General features: G+C 34.9%; 2 protein-coding genes across 7 annotated transcripts; one reads left to right on the top strand and one right to left on the bottom strand.

The window, feature by feature from the left end:
• The first annotated feature begins 766 nt into the window (after positions 1–766).
• On the top strand, positions 767–12,139 carry LOC140006044 (FKBP12-interacting protein of 37 kDa-like). 5 transcript variants are annotated; one of them, XM_072047628.1, is made up of 15 exons: positions 839–923; positions 1,015–1,054; positions 1,130–1,191; positions 2,423–2,490; positions 2,632–2,668; positions 5,200–5,300; positions 5,757–5,840; positions 6,418–6,482; positions 6,579–6,656; positions 7,506–7,553; positions 8,290–8,343; positions 8,456–8,617; positions 8,863–8,932; positions 9,912–9,967; positions 11,627–12,139. In XM_072047628.1, the coding sequence occupies exons 5-15, from the start codon at positions 2,649–2,651 to the stop codon at positions 11,759–11,761; spliced, it is 873 nt and encodes a 290-aa protein (XP_071903729.1). In that variant the 5' UTR covers positions 839–923; positions 1,015–1,054; positions 1,130–1,191; positions 2,423–2,490; positions 2,632–2,648; the 3' UTR covers positions 11,762–12,139. The 5 variants fall into 5 exon arrangements, with proteins under 5 accessions (XP_071903727.1, XP_071903729.1, XP_071903730.1 ...); XM_072047626.1 differs by lacking the exon at positions 5,200–5,300 and having other exon boundaries at positions 767–923; positions 5,753–5,840; XM_072047629.1 differs by lacking the exons at positions 839–923; positions 1,015–1,054; positions 1,130–1,191 and having other exon boundaries at positions 5,753–5,840.
• Positions 12,140–12,422: 283 nt separating this feature from the next.
• Positions 12,423–18,136, bottom strand: LOC140006043 (uncharacterized). 2 transcript variants are annotated; one of them, XM_072047624.1, is made up of 10 exons: positions 17,951–18,136; positions 17,400–17,511; positions 17,135–17,282; positions 16,048–16,102; positions 15,842–15,966; positions 15,668–15,757; positions 14,855–15,133; positions 13,677–13,876; positions 13,251–13,475; positions 12,423–12,888 (listed from the first exon to the last, which is right to left on the bottom strand). In XM_072047624.1, the coding sequence occupies exons 1-10, from the start codon at positions 18,049–18,051 to the stop codon at positions 12,763–12,765; spliced, it is 1,461 nt and encodes a 486-aa protein (XP_071903725.1). In that variant the 5' UTR covers positions 18,052–18,136; the 3' UTR covers positions 12,423–12,762. The 2 variants fall into 2 exon arrangements, with proteins under 2 accessions (XP_071903725.1, XP_071903726.1); XM_072047625.1 differs by having other exon boundaries at positions 15,845–15,966.
• Between the last annotated feature and the right edge of the window lie 4,520 nt (positions 18,137–22,656).

The following is a 22,656-nucleotide window of genomic DNA, read 5'->3' as shown; positions in this document are numbered from 1 at the left end:
ATCACAAAACCAACAGTTATTTATGTGTGGGTGACAAGAGGTGCAAACGAGTTGAATTTAATCGAGTAACTCATAAACTTGTTCGGTCAAAACTTGAGTTTGAACTCACATTGACCAAGTTCGAACTCGAGTTCGAGTAGCTCGAGCTACTTGACGAGTTGGGTTTGAGTTTAATATGTGAAATTCGAAAGTTCGTTGAGCTTAATCGAGCTCAATTGAGCTTCACATATATATGTTTTTTTTTATTTTTTTTATTTATCAATATGAAATGTCTATTTTGTCCCTTATTTAAAATTATATAAAGTATAAATTTCTATTTCTTAAACTCGATTTGCCTTGATTGGGCTAGATAATCATGAGCTCAAGTTCGAGTTCAAGTAATGCAAAATAAAATTGAACTCGAGTTCGAACTTAACTTTCAAGAATTCAATGAGCTTGAGCTTGAGTTTGAGTTTAAATTTTTTAACTCGAGTCAAGCTCGAGTAGAGTCATGCTCACTACTCAATTTCAATTCGATTCGATTACACTCCTATCTGGGATAGTTTAAACAAGCTTTATGTACCACTGAATTAATTAATAAAACAACCGCGGGATTTTGGGTATGAACTGTTATTCAATTAGGGCCCAGTCATTTTCATTGGGCAGCTTCGCAGCGTTTCAAGGTGTAACCCAAATTAGCAACTCAATCGAGGGCAGCCCAACCAGACTCCCATAAACAGTGACACAGCCCGAAACTTCTAATTGGTAAGTTGCCAGAGAACTCAATAACCATCATCGCAGCAGATTCTACCACCACCCGATAAATAAAGCTGTGTTACAGTGCAACGCTCCCTACTGTACCTCTTCAACCTCTTCCCTAGGGTTTAACGTTCAAAATTTCTGCAACTCAATCGAAAATGACGTCTCCCAACCACCTCGATGACGTAAGAATTCCTCTGTTTATTTAGTTTTTTTTGGCCTTTCCGCATCAATTTCTTTTTTCTTGTCTTAAATTAATATAAGAACAAAATGCAGGACGATGATTTTGGTGGTGATTTTTCCTCGAAGCGTTCAGGTATTAATTTCTGGTCATTTTTATGAGCAAATGGATATTTTTATTGTTATTTAAGATGTTGTGAATGTGATTCAGGGGCTAAGAGAAGCTTCACGGATCTCGACGATGATGAAGATGATTTTTTTGGCTCCAAGAAGGTAGATTTTCCTTATTTACTAGTCTGAGTTTTCGATTTGTTAAGTCAATTTATGTATCCTTACAAAGTTCCAAAAAAAAAAAAAAAAGTTTCCATTTTGTTATTTTAAAGAAGAAAATTTGGATTGTGTAATATTTTCAAGTAAAAAATGCTACTTGGAAAATCATGTATGCTTTGAATTTTTATCTAGTTGTACTTTTGAATTAACAATGTGAGTGTAACGAAATTGCTCTCCTGATGCATTGCAATTTTTTGAAATCTCGAGGAAAATGTTTATTTGTACCTAAGATTTGGTAATTTGGTTAATTGGATTTGTCTTCAAATCTTTCTGAGGACTACAATGACGGTAGTTTTGTCTTTATAAGTAAATTTAAGGAAGACTTATTTATAATATTGGTGTAAGACATACTTATTCGTTGCCACAACATTATCTGGTGCCCAATCTTTTCAATTTTTTGTGGGGAGAATATTGGCGTTTTTTTAACTTCATGCCATCATGATAAAGTGATATTAAATTCGTGGTAGCTAAAGAACTAGTGCAATTGGATATTCTTTAGCAAGTAACAAGCTAAAGTTTGTTGGGAAGGTGAAGCTAAGCATGTCAAAGATTGCTTATTGTGTTGTATTGGCGTTTTTTTCTATGTTGTTTTGGCTTATGGCTTTTGTTAGACTTGATTGAATGTAACCTTTTATTTATTAAGCCAATATGGATTATGTTTTGGATATGGTTCCAGTTAATTGTATATGGTATCTATTGATGTTGTCAACGTAATTTGAATTAGGAATGTAAATGTCATCAACTCAAGAATTTGAGTGACAAAATTATAGCCACAGGTGTGGCATTTCATGTAATTGTTTTTCCTTGTTCAGTTATCTTCTTTTGTTTGGTTTAAAGAGTTACCTGCAGTGAAGGCATTTATAGTACTTTCTGTGGTTACTTTATCACATTTTGGTAAAGTATTTCTTGGTATTCCTCCTTTTTGTTGTTCAATTCTTTTTCCCCTGCATATATAAATCTAGTTGAGTGTATATTTTGAAGTAAGCTTGCTAGATGTAACTCGCTAGAAATGTACCTTCCTTTAGTATCCAACCCCTTTTGGAATTCTTTCTGCCAGGCAATGTTTTAGCATAGTGTATGTAGTTCTTCATGAAGCTTGAGCTTTGTAATCTTACTTTTCACAGATCTTTAAAGTTTTTAGATAGTGATTGATTAGTATTTTTTTGAGACATAGGGTAAATTGAAAGCAGAAGAAACTGCACCAGGTGTTGCAACGGGAATGATCTTGTCTCTTCGCGAAAGGTGTGGATTTGATGTCATTTTAAATTTTACTTTCTGAAATTAGCCTATGTAGTTAATATATCTACTCTAAAGTTTTCGTTATCAACTTTGACTTGGACTTTTGAAATTCTTCTTATCCTCTTTGTTCTTTTACTTTTGCAGCTTGCAGAATTGTAAGGATGCTCTTGCAATGTGCCAGGTAATTATCGAATTTGTCTTAGGATTATGCATTTGTTTATTTTTTTCAACAGGCCATCAACTTGAATATAACAAGTCAAACCTTTTGAAACATCTTAATAGTTTTGTTTATGAATTATATATTAGCATTTCCTAGGTAATAGTATCCTTAGTTACACTTGCAATGTTACATTTTACTTTCACTTTCATTGCTTATTGTTTGGGCATATGATAATACAAGGTACAAAAAGCTTATGGTTTGTCAGCTATAAAGGATGGTCGAGTTGATTTTTGGTGCACAACCTGGTCACTCTTGGCCTTTTTTATTTTTAGGATTGTAATAATATTGCATTTTTTGGTCCTCTATCAACTGTGACTGCTGTTAGCAGTGCAAATGTGTTTGGCATCCAAATTTTACTTTCTTCTCGTGATAATACATACAATTGTACAAGATATGCGTTCATCAGGTTTATATGCATGATCCTAATCTGTGCATTCAGAAACATTCTTGTATTTGCACATGCATATCATCAGGTATGTATATGTCTATGTTTGACTCAGCTTGAATATGAAAATGTATCTTATTGGTAAAGAGGACAGAGATCTGGGTTTGATTGACATTTTGAGGATCTTTTTATTGAAATTTTCTAATATACGCCCTGTTGTAGGTTGTCGTTGCTTACCTTTAAAGTGGCATTGTTTTGGAATTTCAACGATGTTTGGTACTTTGCTTTGATAGACCTTTTGTTCTTTTTTGAAAATTTCCCCTTTTCTCTTTTTTTTTTTTTTTACCAGGGGGGGGGGGGTGTTGAGTTAATGGTACACAAATGTTTTGTTGGATACTCCTTAAACTAAAGCTTGAATTTCAAATGCTGCTTCTTAGCTCTTGCAAATTCTTAATGGTTTTCCATTCCATGCCATAAATTCAATGAAGCATGTACGGACTGCACACTAGGAAATGACTTTATTCTCAATTTATGATCGGTGGAGCTAATTTGAGTTGTAAAACCCAGTTATCAAGCTGAAGCTTGATTTTGGGCATGAGGCTAGCATTTTTTTTTTTCAGTTCAAATTGGTTCATTTGAAAATATGGTATTAGGCTTCACTTTACTCTGTTTACCTGCTAGTAATATTTTCCCAAAAAGAAAAATAAAACAAGCAATTTGTGTTTTGAGTTGAAATAGCATATTTTCTGCAGTTTTATTAAGCAGATCTAATTTGGTTCTTCAGTAACTTCAATGTAATGATAGTATTGGGTGTTTGATTAAGCTCAGTGTAACTCACCAGTACCAGGGTAAAGGATCTTTAAGCTTCTCTGCTTGACTCAAGATACTATTTGAGTTGCTGGAGCTTGACAGGGGGTTGATTCGAGGGAGCTTTTGGATGTTTTAGGTAATGCATGGGTGGAAAGAAGTTTTGGAAGTTGATTTCTGTGGTGATTTTTGATAATTTTGAGTACAGAACACATTTTGCCCCAAACAAAGGGAGACCTGAATCACGTATAGTTTGACCTTTTCAGATGGCATTAGCTTACCTGGCCACGGCGAGTGATTCTTGGGTTCATCAGGGGAGGATAGGGAAAAGAAAATGTAAAAGAAAGAGGAAAAAGGAACAGAGAAATTTACCTTTAATATATAGACCCATATAAACACTAATTCCCTCAGCCCTCTTTGAAGTCTTATATTTGTTCCCAATACATGAAGACAAAATCAAGCTCAGAGGATTTTCTTTAGCAACTTTATCGTTCATGATCGAATGTATCATGATAAACAGATGAGATAACTGATTGGTTGGAATTTGGGTTTGTGGATGAAATCCCCGACCTGTAAATAAAGATTCCATCTACCTGTAAACAAAAAGTAGACCTAATCCTCAGTAATACATCTTGGGAATTAGTCCATCTTACATATTCCTTTCTGGATCCTGGAATACTAAGGGGGTGCTTGGTTGGAGAGTATAGGAATCAAGAATTGGATTGAGTCCCAAAATTGTTGCTTGGCTAATGGGTATGGGTTTTGAAATCTTGGAATGAATCATGAAAAATCAGCCACTCTCAATATCCAACTAAATTGGAGGGTTTTGATGAATCCCACGTTTGATTCCAAAATCTTTAAAAAAAAAAAAAGCTTTTGGTCCCTTCGCTTCCTCATGTAGCCCTCTCTTCTTGCTCTCCATGTCAACCCAATCTCTCTCTACCTCTTTACCTCCTTGTCACTCATCCTCCCATCCTCCATGGCTGTCACCTCCCTCTTCTTGTCACTCACTTTTCCAATCCTCTATGGCAGCACCGAGGTTCCCACGGCTCTTCCTCTTGACTACCGACCCACTTGTCTTTTTTATTTTTGCTGAAATATAGCTGCTGTGGGAGTCTTCCTTTGTGTTGATGTTTGGGGGATTGAAATTATGCAGGTATACTCCAATTTCTGGTCATAAACTTTGACAAAATCAAATCCAAATCTGCTTCGGCTATCGTTGCATCACTGGGACTGTTGCTTCTGAAGCTCCATTGTCTTTACCAAAAATTGAATATTGATACTAATTGGTGGTGGTTAGGTGCTGGTTTAATGGGTGTTGTCATGGTTGGGTGCTGGTTCAATGGGATAAGCATTCGAATGAGGAAGAAGAAAGATATGAAAAGAAAAAAGATATTAAAGGTAAAAAATTGATTATTAAATTTGATACCCATTCCTTACCAATATTTACCAAGCACCCCCTTTTGTAATCATATCTTTGGCCAAAACCCATTCTAAGTTTTTTTGTATGATTCCAATTACAATTCTGATTCCTAAGCTTGAACCAAGCGCCCCCTAACATGTACTAAATGCCCTGTCCAAGCCAGTGAACTCGAGACAACAACACAAGCACCCTTTTACTGGGTCCTTGGTCAAGAAAAACAAAATTTGATGCAGTCTGGAAGCTATATATGTGCTTTGATTGTGAGCCTTGCATACTACAAAGGAATTTCATCTAGCTATACATATCCTCTTGAATTGACATGGCAACTACATCATTATACCTTGCCTTGGAAGTCACAACTTTTTATGTCTCTCTAGTTTTCTGTCATAGTATTTGCTGGGCATTTATTTCCTTATGTATTGTGCTTCAGGCAGATCTTGAAACTGCCAAGTCTGAGATCCAAAAGTGGCATTCTGCATTCCGGAATGAGTCATTTGTACAACCAGGCACAACCCCAGGTACTTTCTCTTGGCTATTTTATTATTTTTGCACTCTTTTGTGTCAGCATTTACTCGGTAGTTTGATGCAAAAGTTGAAAACTTGCTATACTAGAATAAGAAATGATAATCATGTGGTCAATGATGTGACAGTATGTCAAGTATGAAGATATATACCTTTTATGGTGGATCAGCTACTTTTTGCAGTAGTAAATTGATGCATACAGGAAAGGTGCTTTGAGGACATGACACGAGAAAAGTAACACATGAAATGGGTACAAGACTCCAAGGGCCTAATTTGTTTGACAACCATATTGTTTTTTGTTTCTTTGATGGGTTTTAGTCCCTATATATATGTATGCGTTTCATGTGCGTGCACGTGTTTGTGCACACATATTTACATGCACAGACGACAAGCACATGTTTACGTAAATTATCTACGGACAGACAGTACCAATCTTTTACCTTTTATTGTGGTATTTGGCCTAGAATTTTGTTTTCTTGGAGAATTAAAACTGATTAATTTGTCATAAATACATGCATTACTCTGTTATTCTTGTGTTCTTCTCTCTAAAAAGTGAACTTATCTTCTCTGCAGAGCCAAAGATAGTAATAAGTTATCTCCAGAACCTGAGATCCTCTGAGGAGTCTCTGAGGGAGCAGGTTTTTTTGCAAAACTTTATCGTTCATGCTTCATATCTTATATTGTCAGTTATATTATTTATTTTATTGACCTATTACGTGTTTCACTTTCATCAGCTGGAAAAAGCAAAGAAGAAAGAAGCTGCATTTATTGTAACATTTGCAAAACGTGAGCAGGAGATAGCTGAGCTGAAGGTAGAAATATTATTTATCTTTGTTTAGCTGCATTGCACATCCGGCCTGCAAAATTTGTTATTTACAGCGGAATACGTAGAGAAATGTTTCTCTGTGAGGTTGAGAAGACCACAAATAACTTCATGAAATGGAAAAGGACAGGAAGTGTGAAATTGTCTTCTGAATTGATTGTCCTTTCGGTTAAAAGCTGACTTGAGCTCATGTGAGTTTTCTGGAGATATAGGATATTGTGATTAACAGTTGTTTTGGGGAGATCATGAGATTTCTACTCAAGAATCATGCTAGCTTATGTTTGTAGATTTTGGCTATAACCTTCATTTGATTTGAAGAATAACTCATTTGCTGCCTTTTAGAATTTGCATAGCCTCATCCATTACAGTTGTACATATTATGAAGAATATAGAAGAAAGGATTATGGAAGAGAGCATCCTTTTCTTCTGTTAAATTCATTTCTGTGAACTTTTCTGAAGTTTTGAAAAAGTGGCCACTGCATTGCTTCTTTAATTTTATTTATATTTTTTCCTTTTCATGAGTTCTCATCTCTTTATGTTTCTCACAATTGAGCCACTCCCTCAAAAAAAAAAAAAAAAAAAAGGAAAAAGATGGCCATACAGAATTTAAATGTCCCTGAAAAATTTCCAAGAGGTTATATCAAGGTCAGCTCAAGGAGTTTTCTTTGAACTAGTATAACAAGAATATTGATATTGTTGATTGGATTCACCAAAGAGTCCTTCCATTTTTTTATATCATGGTAAAACTGTTCTTGTGCCTATTTTCCTTTGCAAAGTTATAATTTCTGGTGATTCTCTGTAACATTATTATGTGTGCTTCTTTGAAATGAATTTTCAGTCAGCTGTTAGGGATTTGAGAGCTCAACAAAAGCCACCATCAATGCAGGTATGTGCCAAGGCACTGGAGCTTTACCTTATCAGCATTGACTAGTAGAAATGGTTTTATTTCCAACTTACATGAAAGGAAAGTTTTTTATATTTGGTGTAGTTGGACTTTCCAGTGTCTGCCTTCTAGCATTTGTCAATTTCTTATCAGTTGCATTACACATAACTAACTTGCAAAGTTCACTTAGGAATTTTCTTTTTGTAGTAGTAATTTGTAAATCTAATATTCTTCATTTATATGTGCGAGAAAACCTTTTTATGTGGAAAAGTGGGGAAAAACCTTTCTTGTGAGGAATCAGAACTTTGGTAGAGACGAATTGGGGCCTGGACCTCAGAGATTTAGAGCATGCGGCAAAAAGCCATGGTCTTTTACATCTTTTTGTTGCTATATGTGCAGTTAAAATCTATGTTGTTGTTTGTTTTATCTTCTATTTAGGTCCAGCCTCTTTCAATATGTAATTGAGTACTTTCTACACTTTGCCTTGTTGGAAATCTTCCAGCCTTTCTGCTTCGTTGGGGGCTTAAGAAGAAGACTACAAGTGTTATAAGTAGGTAGATCCGTGTCTGACATGCATGCTGGTAGCAAGGAAGAGAAATATATATTTTGAAGATAAAAGAGGGAGAGGGGGGTGGTTTCTGGGATGATGCATCTGCAGGCTACATTATGAGTCCCTGTTGTCTCTCTGTTTTGGGTACTTTTGCCTGTGCTTAGTTCGGTGTTTGATATTTGATGACAGGCAAGGAAGTTACTCTTAGACCCGGCAATACATGAAGAATTCACACGATTGAAGGTGTGTTCTTAACACTTTCTTAAATGTTTATAATAAGTCTTGATTTACTTTCTACTTCTTGTAGTTACCTAGTATTGTTTGGCCTTCTAACTTTTAACTACTTTGATGCTAGAATTTGGTAGAGGAGAAGGATAAAAAGGTGAAAGAATTGCAAGACAATGTTGCAGCAGTCAATTTTACCCCACAGAGCAAGATGGGAAAGATGTTGATGGCCAAGTGCCGGACTTTGCAGGAGGAAAATGAGGAGATTGGGAACCAAGCTAATGAAGGAAAGGTACTCGGGTTTTATTTATCAGATTGCTAACCAGCATGGTAGATTCTGAACAGATTAGAATACGAAGTGGATTATATGTTATAGTTGAGCTATCATTTTTGTTGTCAACTAGATTGGCAAGTATTATGGATGCCCCTGCAGACTTATTCCCTAATTTGTATATCCATGTAGGCTCACCTGTGTCAGATGTCACGTAAGATTTTGTATTGTCTTTAATGATAATTCTGCATTTCTTCACATGGCAGATACATGAATTATCAATGAAACTTGCTCTGCAGAAATCTCAAAATGCAGAACTCAAAAGTCAATTTGAAGGTGCCATTTTATTTTCTCTTGCATTTTAAGTGTTTTTTGTTTTATGTTGCTATTGAACATATTTGCTTTTGATACTCTTGTTTGGCCTCTAGGGCAAAGCCTACAAGTAAAATGGTTGTGAGATTTACTTTCTACTCTAGAGTTCAGAGGCTGGTGTTTCTGGTATAGTCTGTGACTTGAGTTGAACCTGTTGAGGCTATCGGTGATTAGTATGTTGGTCATCAAGCAATTCCTAAGACCAGGAAACATTGTGTTTTATGTAAGAGAATGGTAGGTTAGGCTCTAATTACTTTCCCCTGACAAGTAAATCTGGCAATGCATGGAGAGCAGTCTAGCAAGATTATTTGATTTTATAACTGAAACAGAATCAATTGCTTATGATTCAGATTGTCCTTAAACAGGTTTGAAGACTTCTTAGCATACAAGAACTGTAGTATAAATTGGTCCAGAAGATTCATTTCTAGCTGACATTCCATTCACCTTCTTGTCGTTGTCAGTACTTTGAAGGACCTAAGCGTGACTAGATTTCTTTTTATGTGTGACACGTAGCCAGATAGTTGCTTGCTTGTTCCATTAATGTAGCTTCATATAGCCAGTCCAACTATCTTTTTCTTACGTGTAGAGTGTAACCAGATAGTTTCATGACCATGAGCTATTAGATGAGTTTAAATGCCACTCTATTATGTTCAAAATACCTTCTTTTGCCTAAAATTCAGATAATTTGAGCTGGAGTTAGTGATACAATTTGTTTTCCTCAATATGAAATGAACTGTAAAGTTAATGATACTGTTCATGATATGAGATTTGCTAAGGTTTTTAGTTGTCATTTCTTCTTTGCATCTTGTTTCCATGGAAGCCACTCGGTGTTGATTGCATTTCTTAGAAAATAGAAGCTCAAATTTTGTGTTGTCTACTGCCACGGAATTAGTTTTGGGTGTCATGTTTTTTAATTTATATTGGGCTTGGTTCTCACATGCAGGGTTATGCAAGCAAATGGATGGATTCACCAATGATGTGGATAGATCAAATGAAATGGTATTTTCCTATCATAGATGCCTTTATATTGCATCTGTTGCACTAGAGCCCATTTGACCTTGATGCTCAGGTTGCTACTATTGGTTTCTGGGTGTGCTCTTTTGATCTGTTTGCGGAGGTTTTTTTTTTTTTTTGGTTGTTTGGGGGGGGGGGGGGGGAGGGGATGGAGGAGGATAGGGGAGAGGGGAAGGTAGGAGAAGGTGGAGAAGAAGGAAGGAGAGGAGGGGGTGGCAGTGGAAGGGTGGAGGTGGTGGTGGGTTTTTTTATTTATTAAGAAGAACTTGAGTATTTTTGGGTGTTTTTAGCAACTATTGTAAATATAAACTTTCTTTCTAAAACAGGCAAAAAACTCATCTGCCAAAGAGACCGTATATGCTTGATCATGTTTGGTCTCTACCCCCAGCCCAAGGACATAAGCGACCAGAAAAAATCAAGCAGTGTTGGGTGTTTCTGTTCATTGCACTTGAAATCTTGAAGTACCCACTTTTTTCTTGCCAAAATTATACATCACATCCCACCTCAACATGATAAAAGCTGTATGCTTTGGAACTTTGATTCCTTTGATTATTCATAGGATTCAAACTTCTGATTTATGACAATACGGGTCTTGCTTCTATAGGCTTTCAGTTGTAGTTTATAAAAAGGTTGTGATTTCATCCTGAAATATGATTAGTAGGATCCTATCTCTTTGGTTTGTATAAATTCAGAGTCTAGGTCATTCATAGTAGTTTTGTGTGGGTTGTGAACATATCTGGATTTCCAAATTAGTATGGTGGAGTTTTCATATGCTGTTAATGACTAGTGCCTGTTGGCTGTTTTGAGGACTTTGCGACTTTGAGATGAGGAACTTGTTGCAATTAAGAGAAGTATCTTCATGAGAAAACTTGGGAACTGCTTTAGATATGCTTAACTTTTAAAATCTTCTCTTATTGATGGGAAATTCAAACTGGTCCTTCCGTTCTTGGATGTTCACCTTAAATTTTACATGTGGAGTTAACGGTAGTATAGAATCTCACCAAATTGAATAAACAATAAAAGTGGCTCAAACATATGTAAGATTTCCGATATTTTGTTCATTGTAGTTGCAGGAATTCATGGATTAGATGTTTTGTTTGCAGTTGCTGTTTGATGTGAAGCTTTGATCTTTTATGAGCTTTAGAAAGCTTTACTCTGCCACTAGTGATCGTCTCCTTTGCTCTTAAATTGTAGCAGTACATCTTTTTTATTTTTTTTAATTCCGTCTTGGTTGCAGAAAGCAACTTAAGACTTGATAGGCCTGTCCTCATATGTGAGATACTAGCCCCAAACCTACGAGGAAACAATGGTACAAGTGTGTGAGAAAAAAGGAAATTGTATTGGTACAAAATTTCACAGATTTTAGACTGTCGTGCTCTAGATATCTTGGGAAATTAGAAACTTGTTTACTTATTCAATGTTACATTGACTTGCTATGAGTATGAACTGTAAGTTGTGAACTTGATAGTTGAACTCATCTGCCACCAGACATAAGTTGTGATAAAGTTATTTCGAGGGTCTTCTGTGCGCTTGTCAACAATTGCTATAATAAAATCAAAATTAGTTGCTGGATCTCAATGCCATATCCTATATATATATATATATATATATATATATATATTTTTTTTTTTTTTTTTATTGCAGGTGCTTTTGTTGCAAGAGAAGCTGGAAGAGAGGGATGATGAGATTACTAGGCTGAAGCAGGAACTGCAGCAGAGAAGCATCATGGACATTGAGAAGACTGAATTACCTGTTGATGAGAATCCCGGTGATGAGTGAATGCTGTCAGGCGATGCAGAGACTTAGAAATATTAGTCTGGCTTTATTCTTTAGATATTGCTTTTTCCTTGTATGTAGTTTGTACGTTAATTTGATTTTTAATCTTTATCTGGTCAAAAGATTTCCGAACTTAGTCCTCCCCTTAGCGTTTGAAAAAAACAAGAGAATATTTACCCAAGCAGGATCAGATCAAGAGAGAGATTTTGGATGCCAAGAATCGCTTGGTATCAGAGGGGATGAAATTAGATTGATGTTGTAGTCGCGGCTTTTGTTCGATAATGTGTGGTGTGAAGGAATCGGGTTTTTTTTTGGTTTCTGAAACAAAATGCGTGCCAACTTGGCCAGAATGATAACATCTTGTACGTAGAATTTCTAGCAGTTCACTGGCTCCGCACATTTTTTAACTTTCTACTTTTCCTGGTTTTGGATCATGCAACATCCTCATCTTGACTGTTGGAAATATGTTTTTGCTTTGAGTTAATTCTAATCTCATAGAAGTTTGGAATCCCCTCCTTGATTCTTGACTGTTTTGGAATGTTACTAGTTTTTCGAATACCTTTTGCAGAATCATGAAAAACTCAACACCTAGAGAGAAAAATACGCAGTCAAGAATCATTCTGTTTTGAGTAGCTTTACATAAGTATCTTGGCCACGCAGAATATAAATTTTTAAGGCCTATCTTTCATTCATTCATCATAGAAGCTAGACAATATCGAAATTCTAGATATAGATATTACAAGAATACTGGTTCTATTTATCTTCGTTACATTGAAATATTTCAAGTTGTTCAAGTATCTTCCCAAGAACTTGAGATGAGATGATAATTTATTGACTGAACGGTGTTGGCAACACGGAAAAGGGTCAGGAGCTAGGGTATTGATGATCTACTTTCTTTCATCTTCCACTTCCAGGACTTGACGTGAGATAAAAATTTATTAACTTGAACAGTTAAAAGACCGAAGAATAAAGGTCTGGAACTGTTCTTGATTACCTTTCTTTCATCATCCACTTCCGCTGTACAAGAACTTTTTTCTGCTATCAACCCAACCCAATCCTGCATTTCCTTTGTTGCCAATTGCCTGCAACGGCTCCACAAGACCCTTAGTGCTTTTGCCAAGTGTCTCCCCCTGGGAAAAAAAATGATAAGCCAACAATACAATGTAAAAGTGTGAGATAAAACTGCATAAATTATGATGGAACTCAAGTTGTACAGCTGTTTCATCAACAAAATTTTTGATGCTAGCTGTTATGTAGACCGCTATCTCTGGCACCCCCCCCAACATATGATTAATCACTGACTTTTCTCATTGCAGAAAGAGATCTCTGTTGTAGCTGCAATTTGGGCATCTTTCCAATTATTTGAAGAAAATAAATGCTGCCTCCGTCAAAATTTTTCTTTTGCCTTGTTGCCATGATTTTTAGCTGATCAGGTTGGTTGCATTTGTAGGATTAGAAATTCGAAAACCAGGCATGTCACAAGTTAGTTTACCTCCTTCCAGCCCATGTTCTCCAGAAGTCGCCTTGCATAGCTGCCTGCCCCAAACGAAATATTCAGGGATTCAGCTGCAGCTTCTTCTGGACAAGCCGAAGTGGGAGATGATGGAGCTGAGTCAGCATCATTTGGTGCCTTCTTTTGCCCAGGACCAACACCAAAACCACCATGTAAAGTTCTTCTCTCAGCAGCCCTGTCCCTATATGCATATTGTTGCTTCGCCTACAAGAGTAATACAAAAGTTAAAAAACCAATTAAGCAGATAGAGTCATAATGATGACGCATAATAGATGAACAAATTAAGAGGAATATACCACTGTTCCTAACGCCAACTTGTAAATACCAAATTGTAAGTTGCATGAAATCAAGTTGTAAATACAAAATTGTAAGTTGCATGAAAAGGCTTATGTGTGCTAAAATCACCTTCTTTAGCACATGAGGATGCTCTGATGGTGAAGAAGCTTCCTCAAAAGCACCAGGTCCAACAATCCTTGGAAGTTGTTGGATTTCACTATTAAGTGAAAGTGGTGGAAATCCCCAATCTCTTGTCGGGTTTGATGAATCGTAAGTCAATACAGATGCCAAGTATTGTGAGCTAGGTCTCTTCAGTCTATATATCTGGCCTAAGAAGAGGAAAGAGCATAAGCAAAGACCATGTTTTTTAATCAAGAATTGGAAATCGAAAAGTTGAAACATATTTCGTAAACCCCTCAAAATGAAAATCAGACAATGCAGATAAAAGAATTAGTATTAAGTCCTAACTTTCAGGACTCACACATGCTCCAGAGTTTTCATTTACTACAAATCCTCCCAAAAAGGATTTTTTTTTGTTGGACACGTGAAAAGGGCATGCTCTCATTTGCTTCAAATAAGATGAGTTCAGCTATCTGTCAAGCTAAAAGCATTTTTAACGTGATCCCAAAGTAAATGGCCTTTATGTAACTTATTTCCAGTTGAACAAAGCTAATTCTGAAAAGTACACATTGACGTGCTTTTTCAGAACAAATTCTTTACACTACAAATATTTGAAGCTACAAATGCACGTTAAATTTGCAAATGTGCTTTTTCAAGTAATAGTTATTTTAGGTAAACCTTTGTAAGACAAGGTCCAAGAATAAAAGGTCCAGTCACTTGTTTGCTTATTCATTTCTAGAAAGCATAAGGAGTCATCAAGTAAATATGTCAGAGCTCAATCACCACTCTATGAGCTAAGTTGCTTCTTGTTACATGGTATGGTAGGATACCTGTATAACAATGGCTAACATTGAAAAACCTACAACAGCCTAAAAGGGGGATAATCCATTAACTTATCATTCTAGGAACTGATTGAGCAATACGGTGAAACAGAAGGAGAAGAAAGAAAAATTCTGCTTAGATCTTTACGCCTTTAAACAGAATCATTGCTTGCAATCAATTTTGTATTTTCCATATCAACAACATCAAGGCATTAGATCTTTACACCTTTAAACAGAATCATTGCTTGCAATCAATTTTGTATTTTCCATATCAACAACATCAAGGCATTATAACAAGTCAAATCCGTTCCAAAGGATTTTCTTTTCTCCCTGTGGACATTCAAGAAAATAATTTCATCGGCAAACCTGATGTAACTCGAATGAGATCACGATGAGCTTCACGAATTGGAGCAGTCTTTAGTCGGATGCCACCTGATGGTACTGATGGATGAAGCTTGGAGGAGCTTTTTACCAGTCTTCCAACCAACTTGGCAATTGAATGTTTTCCACCTTTGCTGGTTCTGGTCTCTCTGATCATTTTCCAATCCCACAAATCGACCATTTGGATATCTAGAGCCAATTCTTCATAAGGCTCAGTGACTTGACCATACTGTGCTCGCCAGTTATCTTCTTCCCAAGAGGCACCTGTGCAAAATATTATCACTTTGAAAATAAATGCATCTTTTCCAAATCGAAAGACATTTATTTGATTTACCAACAAAGTTTTCAGTTGCCACTGTACACTCAAAGTTTCAAGAGACCGCCTTTTTACTGCCAACCATCACACCAGCTAAAAATCCCACAAGAGGAGGGGAAAAAAAGAAGGCACAAATGCAATTCAAGAGGAAATTACACTATATCAGCCAAAAAACAGGATTCTAGATCATAAAACAAAGGATGTTGGTATAAACTTCAAAGATCTCAGAGTTTCCTCCTCTGATTGATGCTCAGTCACTAAACTTTATGAAGAAAATTTTGTTGAGAAGAAAGTACATGATCTTTTTTTACGTCTCAAGATATGCTTTCAAAAATTACTTTCTTTTTTCCTTATTATCATTTCTTGAGAGAGAGAGAGAGAGAGAGGGGGGGGGGGGGGAACAGCAGCAATAGGAGTGGGGAAACAAGAAGATTGGTTTGTTTAAAGAGGCGTTTCTTCTAAAGTTTAGATGTTATATGAACCTTCATCAGTGATGTTTCTGCTCGAATCGATTGAACCAAGGTCATCTGGAATCCATTCACCTTCTTCTAGTTCATAAGCATCATTCTGTCCTGCACCAGACAAAGCAGACTTGTTTAAGTTCTGCTTTAAGAGTACAACTCAAGCTTTAAATAAGTTCAATAATTTTTATGAACCACTTGCTGTCATATCTAAGGCATCTATATCATTAGTCATTGAATCCATGGTGATGTCAGATGCAGTGCTGGCAGCTTGGTTCGGATACCCAGATAAATAAAGATCAATTAGTGTATCTTCAAGCCTGTTGAAAAATATTACAGCTGTTAGCCTAACAAGACGATTTCAACATCTGAAACAACAAACAACGGCTGAACTTGCACACCATTCTGATGGTGGAGGTGGACCTTCCAGATGATTGTTGACACACTGAAAGTCATCTGTTCATAAACACGTCAAATGAAAAAGCTAGTCAACAATAACATCCACAAAGCATCAACATGTAAAATTACCACACTAGGAGTTTAACAATGAACATCAGCACAGCCTAGGGCCGGTGATATTTTGCATGATCACAAATGATTGTGGCCAGTATCATAATCTGCACGCATTGGCTACTTGCGATTTTCTCAAATTCATTTCAGCGGTAATCAAGTCAAAGAGGAACAAATTTGAAGTCAAACTGCAAAGCACCCCATCAATCTGGAGCATTACATGTCGCACAGGAATGAAAATTATGTCTACTTTCGGAATTTCTTGTTTTTACAGCAAAATGGAAAAAGAATATAGCCAGTAATGCAAAATAGAACCACATATAACAAAATAGAGAACAGAACAAAGAAAGTTAGCAAGATTATGAGTACTATTATTAATTCTTAAGAAGAGTTTTTTCTTAGACCACTTCTATACTGGTTACATGACAGCAGAAAATCTATCTTAGCAATCTAATTTTAGCCAGTCTAGGTTGACTGTTCTCCTGGCAAGTCTGCTTAATCTTACATCTTGAAAGAAATGAAAGTAAGAGACTTTTGAATTATATTATGAGGAAAAAGGCCACTTTTGCATCACTTCATAGATTAAACTCCAGATCAATTATTTATTTATTTATTTATTCTACAATCCTATTCCACAATCACCATTAGACAAACAACGGTTAATGGTGTTCAATCTCTGGTTAGCACAACCAAGCCAGGTTTTTCTAGGTGTAAGCTTAGCTTATTACCTGAAATTAGTTTAGTTACGAAGATGGAGCCCATCATATGAAATTTTCTAGATCCTTTCTTACCACTCATTTATGAGATTCCATCACAAATAAGCTTTAATTTCTTCGTAAGTATCTAAACTGCATGGGAAAAAAAAACTACTCATTATTGAATCATTCACATGTAACCATCAATCAAGTAATAGTTTCACCGGCCATCATGTATCATCATTCATCAGAAGATTCTGGATTTACAAGCTTAGTGATTCACCCGTGGTGCATTCATCAGAAACTGTTCCAAGCCTTTCAGCTAGGCCTTCTCCATCTTTATCACCATCTACAGGCATGCATTGGTTATCTACATCAAATTTATCAGAATCCGTCCTTTCATAATTATTGGAAGCTTTACACTGCTCAACCTGGAAAAGAAAAAAACCATTTGGATCACAATCCAAATCTGGCTAGACAACTGATGGAAAAAAAAATGTCAAACTAACAAAGAAAATGACCAAAACCAAATCAAAATCAAAATTTACCGGATTCAAATCTGAATTGAGAAGCACATAATTTCCATCTTCAAATTTGTAATACAGACCATCTCTACTGCTATAGTACCAGCCTTCTTGTGGATTAAAATAAAAACCGGTGCTGCATCAGAACAACAAGAACTTATCAGAGCAAAAAATAGATCCTAATCCCATTAGAAACTCTTACTCCAATAGCATAAAACAAAAGCTAGCCTTCACTATTTAATTGCTAAAAATAATTAAAAACATCATTAATGCAAGAATTAGGTGGAGAATTCAGCAGGGTACTTGTTAATTCTGCCTTAAATTAGCACTGCATATACCCTTATATCAAAAAATTAAACAGAATTGTTTCGATTAGTCTCAATTTCACACGAAAAATGACATCGGGGGAGTTTCTAAACTTGTAAAAATATTCACAGACATCAACAATGGAAGAATCACGTCAGTTATCACAAACCCTAAATAACATTTTGTACAAAAAAAAAATAAACGCAAAAATACGAAAAAAAAAGAAGAGAAATATAATAATTCAGAATTGAGAAAGAGCTGAGTGAAACCTGGAGTGATAATAAAGCTGAGAGTTTTCATCCCATTCGAACTTCGAACTAGTATTGTTCTCCTCTCCTCCTTCTTGTTGGAATTCGTTGATTCCCGCCATTTACAGTTGCTTATTGCCGCCGCCTCTGAAATCTACTAGTACTGTACAAGAATTTATCTAGCAGGCAGAACACGTGGCAAGCACTTGCCTCATACTTTTTTTTTTCTTTTTTTCCCTTTTGTTTTCTCTTTTTTTTTGCACTTTAATTAAGTGCTTTTATTTGTTGTATTTGCCGAAATGCCAAAATTGGAAGGAGACGGGGGAAAGGGGGGGGGGGGGGGGGGTGTGGGTATGTGGGAGGGCGGGGGAGGTCTTACATGGGATATATCAATCATAAAACTGGAAATAAAACAAAACTTAGAGCTACTTTTTATGGACCCTTTGAATTTTTTTCCTTTTAAATTATTATTACTGCAATTTGGCTCTTTTCTTTGTCTTCATTTTTTGTTTTTTACATCATATTTTCCTTTTTCCTTTTGATATTGTGGTCGAGGAACAGACGTGGTTATAAACAAAGTGGATTAACAGTGGTTAATATTAGGCATGACAAATTATCTTGACAATGGAGAGTAAGTGGAAACCACTGTTGATCCTCTTTAAAAAGTGAAAAAAAGTTACCTCGAGAACTATGTATGGTTCCTTAATGTTTTTTTTTCTTTTGTTCTGTTTTGGTCATTCACTTTCATGGGGTAATTTTATATCTGCCCTTCATCTATTTTCTTCTTTTCATCTGTGTCCTTAATTTCGAGTGCTTTTCTATAGGTGGCATGATCCTCATGAACAAATTTATTAATTTTAAGAGAATTGAACATAGAATTTGGATATATTCACGTTGTGTTATCAATATAAGCATGATATCAATCGATAGATCAAACATGGATTTGAGTCATTTCACCCACAAATGGGTTCGGCATCAAGAGTTTGTGGGAATCAAGATTGAAATTTGAATAGTGCATTGAACAATAGTTTCATGCCTTCGCTATACAGTAATCCGTGACCAGTAAATCTCACATGCTAAGGTATTTATTTTTAAAAGTCGGAGTAATTATAATTGAAAGAAATAATTTTGAGTAGACAAAAGTTAAAGTGCATACAACAGCTGTTTAATTTTATTCCAAAAAAGAAGGTGGTAATGGAAGTTGATCGATTGAGAAAATTTAAAGTCTTTGTTTTGCAAAAGCTAAAACAACTTTTTCTTTTTTAAACATAGGGCATGACTTTAGAATGAAAAGATTAATAAGTCCAAACCATGATTAAGGCCCTGTTTGATAATTTAATTCAACACTTAAATTTAATAGATTCAGATCTTTACATATTTATACCGTTTGATACCCAAAAATTAAACATTTGAGCTAATTAAGTAATACTGAATTTCTTAGGCAAAACTTGCTTCCAAAATTAAGTGATAAGCTATTCACTTATCACTGAATGTGATATGTACTCAAATGTATTAGATTTAATATTTAATAATTTAATAACTTAATGGATTCAAACTTTAATTTTATTAAACGCATCACATGAAAAAGCTAAGAATGACGAAAAAAGGACATGTAGTTACGGCGGAGGCAACTACTCAACGTTTACAAAATTGGTGATGTAATTGAAAGGATGTCAATTTAGGTAAAGTTTTATTAAAAGATGTTGATATATTGTAAAATTTTTATATTTATTAGTTTTTGTTTTTATTATTTTTTGAGGTCTTCAATATCATCTATTTTTTTTTTCAATCTGATGTCTTCGATATCATCCAAATTTTTTTTCAATTACATCTAAAAGACCTTTTAATACCTTTTAATTAAATTACAGGTATTTTCATGTTTTCAAAATATATATCCCAATGCTTATGCATGGTTTTACACATCTGTATTTTAATCCTGATTGTAATAACCCTTCCTTTTGTTTTAAGTTTATTTTTTAAAAAAAATTGAGGAATAAATGGCTCCAATAATCCCTCTACTTTAACAAATAATCCTAGTGTCTGTTAGGCCTAGTTTGGGAGTTTTGAAGAGAAAAGAAAGGAAGGAAAGTAGAGAAAAAGACAAAGATATTCAAATTGTTTGAGAATTTAAGAAAGCAATAAAATGATTTTGGACATATTTGGTGTTTGTAATTATGTTTATTGGTGTTCTATGGTCAACTTCGATATTTTGAAAAAGTTTCGAAACTTTGCTTCCACTTTTCCTTCTATTTATCTCCATATTTCGAGACAAAATTCTTTTACCAATATGCCTCTCCATTTCTGTCTGTTTCTTTTATTTTTTTCTCCACTTAAAAAAAATAGACACATTCATTGTTAGAATAAATCTTTTATGCACTAATACTATGGCCTTTGTCATTCTTTTTCTTTTCCTTTTTTTTTTCCTCTGGTTTTGAAAGATTCCTTAACCAAATCTAAAGCAATTAACCTTTTTCCAATCAAGTAACGTGCTTCACTAAATATTAAACACCAAGAGATTAAAGAGATAAGGAATCCTTTCTAAAGGAATAAACAGGAGGCAAATAAAAGGGTGTGTAAGATGATTGTTGTTTTCTATAGGACTGAATCTCCAGAATAAAAAAAAAAATCTCAGAAACTGAATCTACTTTTCTTCCTCCAACCGTGGGAAGTACTCGTTCGTGCAAAGATCTTTGCAAGTGATTAGAAATATAATATATATATATATAGAAATATATATAACATGGGCGTAATCTATATTTTTTGACCGGAATAATAGAGTATCGAGTACCTAGTAATACGTAGTTTGAGAACCTGCGGATATCTACCTTGCTCCGCCTATATAATTTTATTTTATTTATATAACACAAGATACAATTTTTTAGAGACAAGTAAGTAATTTCTTCTAGCAAATTGCATATCAATTGTGAGAAGTTATAATTTGTCTACGAGATTCATTAGTAAAGATCACGACCTTATTTTTATGAGAATAGAGTTTAGTTGATCTGGAATGTATTAAAAAAGGTAATAGTTATCATACTTTATATTTTTTGTGTGACATTTTTATGTTATTGAATTCATTACGCCTAATTTATAAAATTCATGCTTGGTTCAAAAGCATATGATTAATAACAATTGAAATTGAGGAACATTTTGAACTTTTAATTGAGTTGTAAGGGAGATTTGACAATGAATTTTGATGTAATTTTATTCATTTTTTATGCTTTTATTTTTTTTCAAATATTTTTTTTCAATGCTTATTTGCATGCAAGGGATATTGTGTATATAAAATCTGTGTTGATTGTTGGATCAACATATGAAATATAAGATGAAAATGGTTCATCATTCTTTATGTAATTTTTATTTGAATAATGGCAGGGACTAGACTGTAGGAAGGATATTCAGCAATCCCGTAATGGATGTAGTAGATAAAGATAAAGGAAAAAAAAAAATGACAAGCTCATCCAGTGTGCGCACGCCCACCTTTAGCCAGTTGGTAGCCAAGATCACCATCCTTTGATCTATTTCGAAGAAGGCAATATGTATAGTAGTGTATATAACAAAGAAATATACGGTGGCTAGCTACTTCTAGTTCAATGTTTTTTGTCTTCTATATATGTCAATTTAGTTAATAACAAGGAAATGATAGTGGTATTCCAAAAAAAAAAAAAGTTTCAACACTTCACCTCTCTTTTATATTGGCTAAACTAACAAATACGTCCTTAAACTTTTACTTAAATTACAACACTATCCTTACTATAATTTCTTGTTGCTTCTCGTCCTTTTTTTTTTTTCATAGCCACCAGCCACAAGCCATTGCAAATTGATTCTATAACTTTGAATATCCTGATAACCCAAAAATTCAATCCACCATTGCTTGATTCATTTCCTAATTGATTGAAATAAGCTAAATCAGTGAAATTTGGCAATAGTAGTTTTTGTTTTGGTGTGAGGTTGGGCTAGCTATGACTCATTGATGGTAAAATTTGGAAGGGGTTCTACGATAGAGGCAGAAACTATAAAAGTTTAAAGAGCAGGCAATTCGAAATTTGGAACAGAGGAAGAAAGAACTTTGGAAAGGTAACCTTGTAAGTGTTAGGGGGATATCCTTCAGTTTAGTTAATATGAAGGAAACTGGGAGTATCTTAGGCTTTTTTTGGAGTGCTAATATCATTTACTTAATATTAATGTGGTAAGAAAAATTACATTTTGCATTTATTAGTTTCTATCTGATATTGGCCAAAATGATGGTTATGAACTCCTCACTTTCTATCTTTTGTGCATTCCACATATGCCGTAAGGGTTAATGCTCTTATAACAAAGAAATTAACATTTGCCCATTGTCTATAACTACTTATGTTTGGATCCTTCAAATTCACATTTTGAGTTTAGTATCTGATATTGTCATAATTAGTTCTTTAAAATTTTGAGTAAATCTAACCCAAAAGGCCAATTGCAAAAAATAAAAAATTGAAAGAGTTGACTAATTTCCTCAGATAATGACACCACCTCTGTGTTTCTTTTTACTTTTGATGTTTCATAAACAACTCAAACTGAAAAAGGAACTATTAGAAACATATAAATTTCATTGCTGGAGGACCAATAGAAGATGCCTGGAAAATACTACATTTATCACAAAATGTTCTCTAAAGCAATCAATTTGGAGATAAATTGTAGTAAATCCATTCAGTAGTTCTCGGATTAAATTGACGTGCCTGGTGACCTTCAAT

The sequence above is a fragment of the Coffea arabica genome, chromosome 4e, assembly GCF_036785885.1.
Source record: "Coffea arabica cultivar ET-39 chromosome 4e, Coffea Arabica ET-39 HiFi, whole genome shotgun sequence".
Classification (NCBI taxonomy): Eukaryota; Viridiplantae; Streptophyta; class Magnoliopsida; order Gentianales; family Rubiaceae; genus Coffea; species Coffea arabica.
The sequence above is the reverse complement of the archived record's forward strand: the minus strand, read 5'-3'. Positions and strand labels throughout refer to the sequence as shown.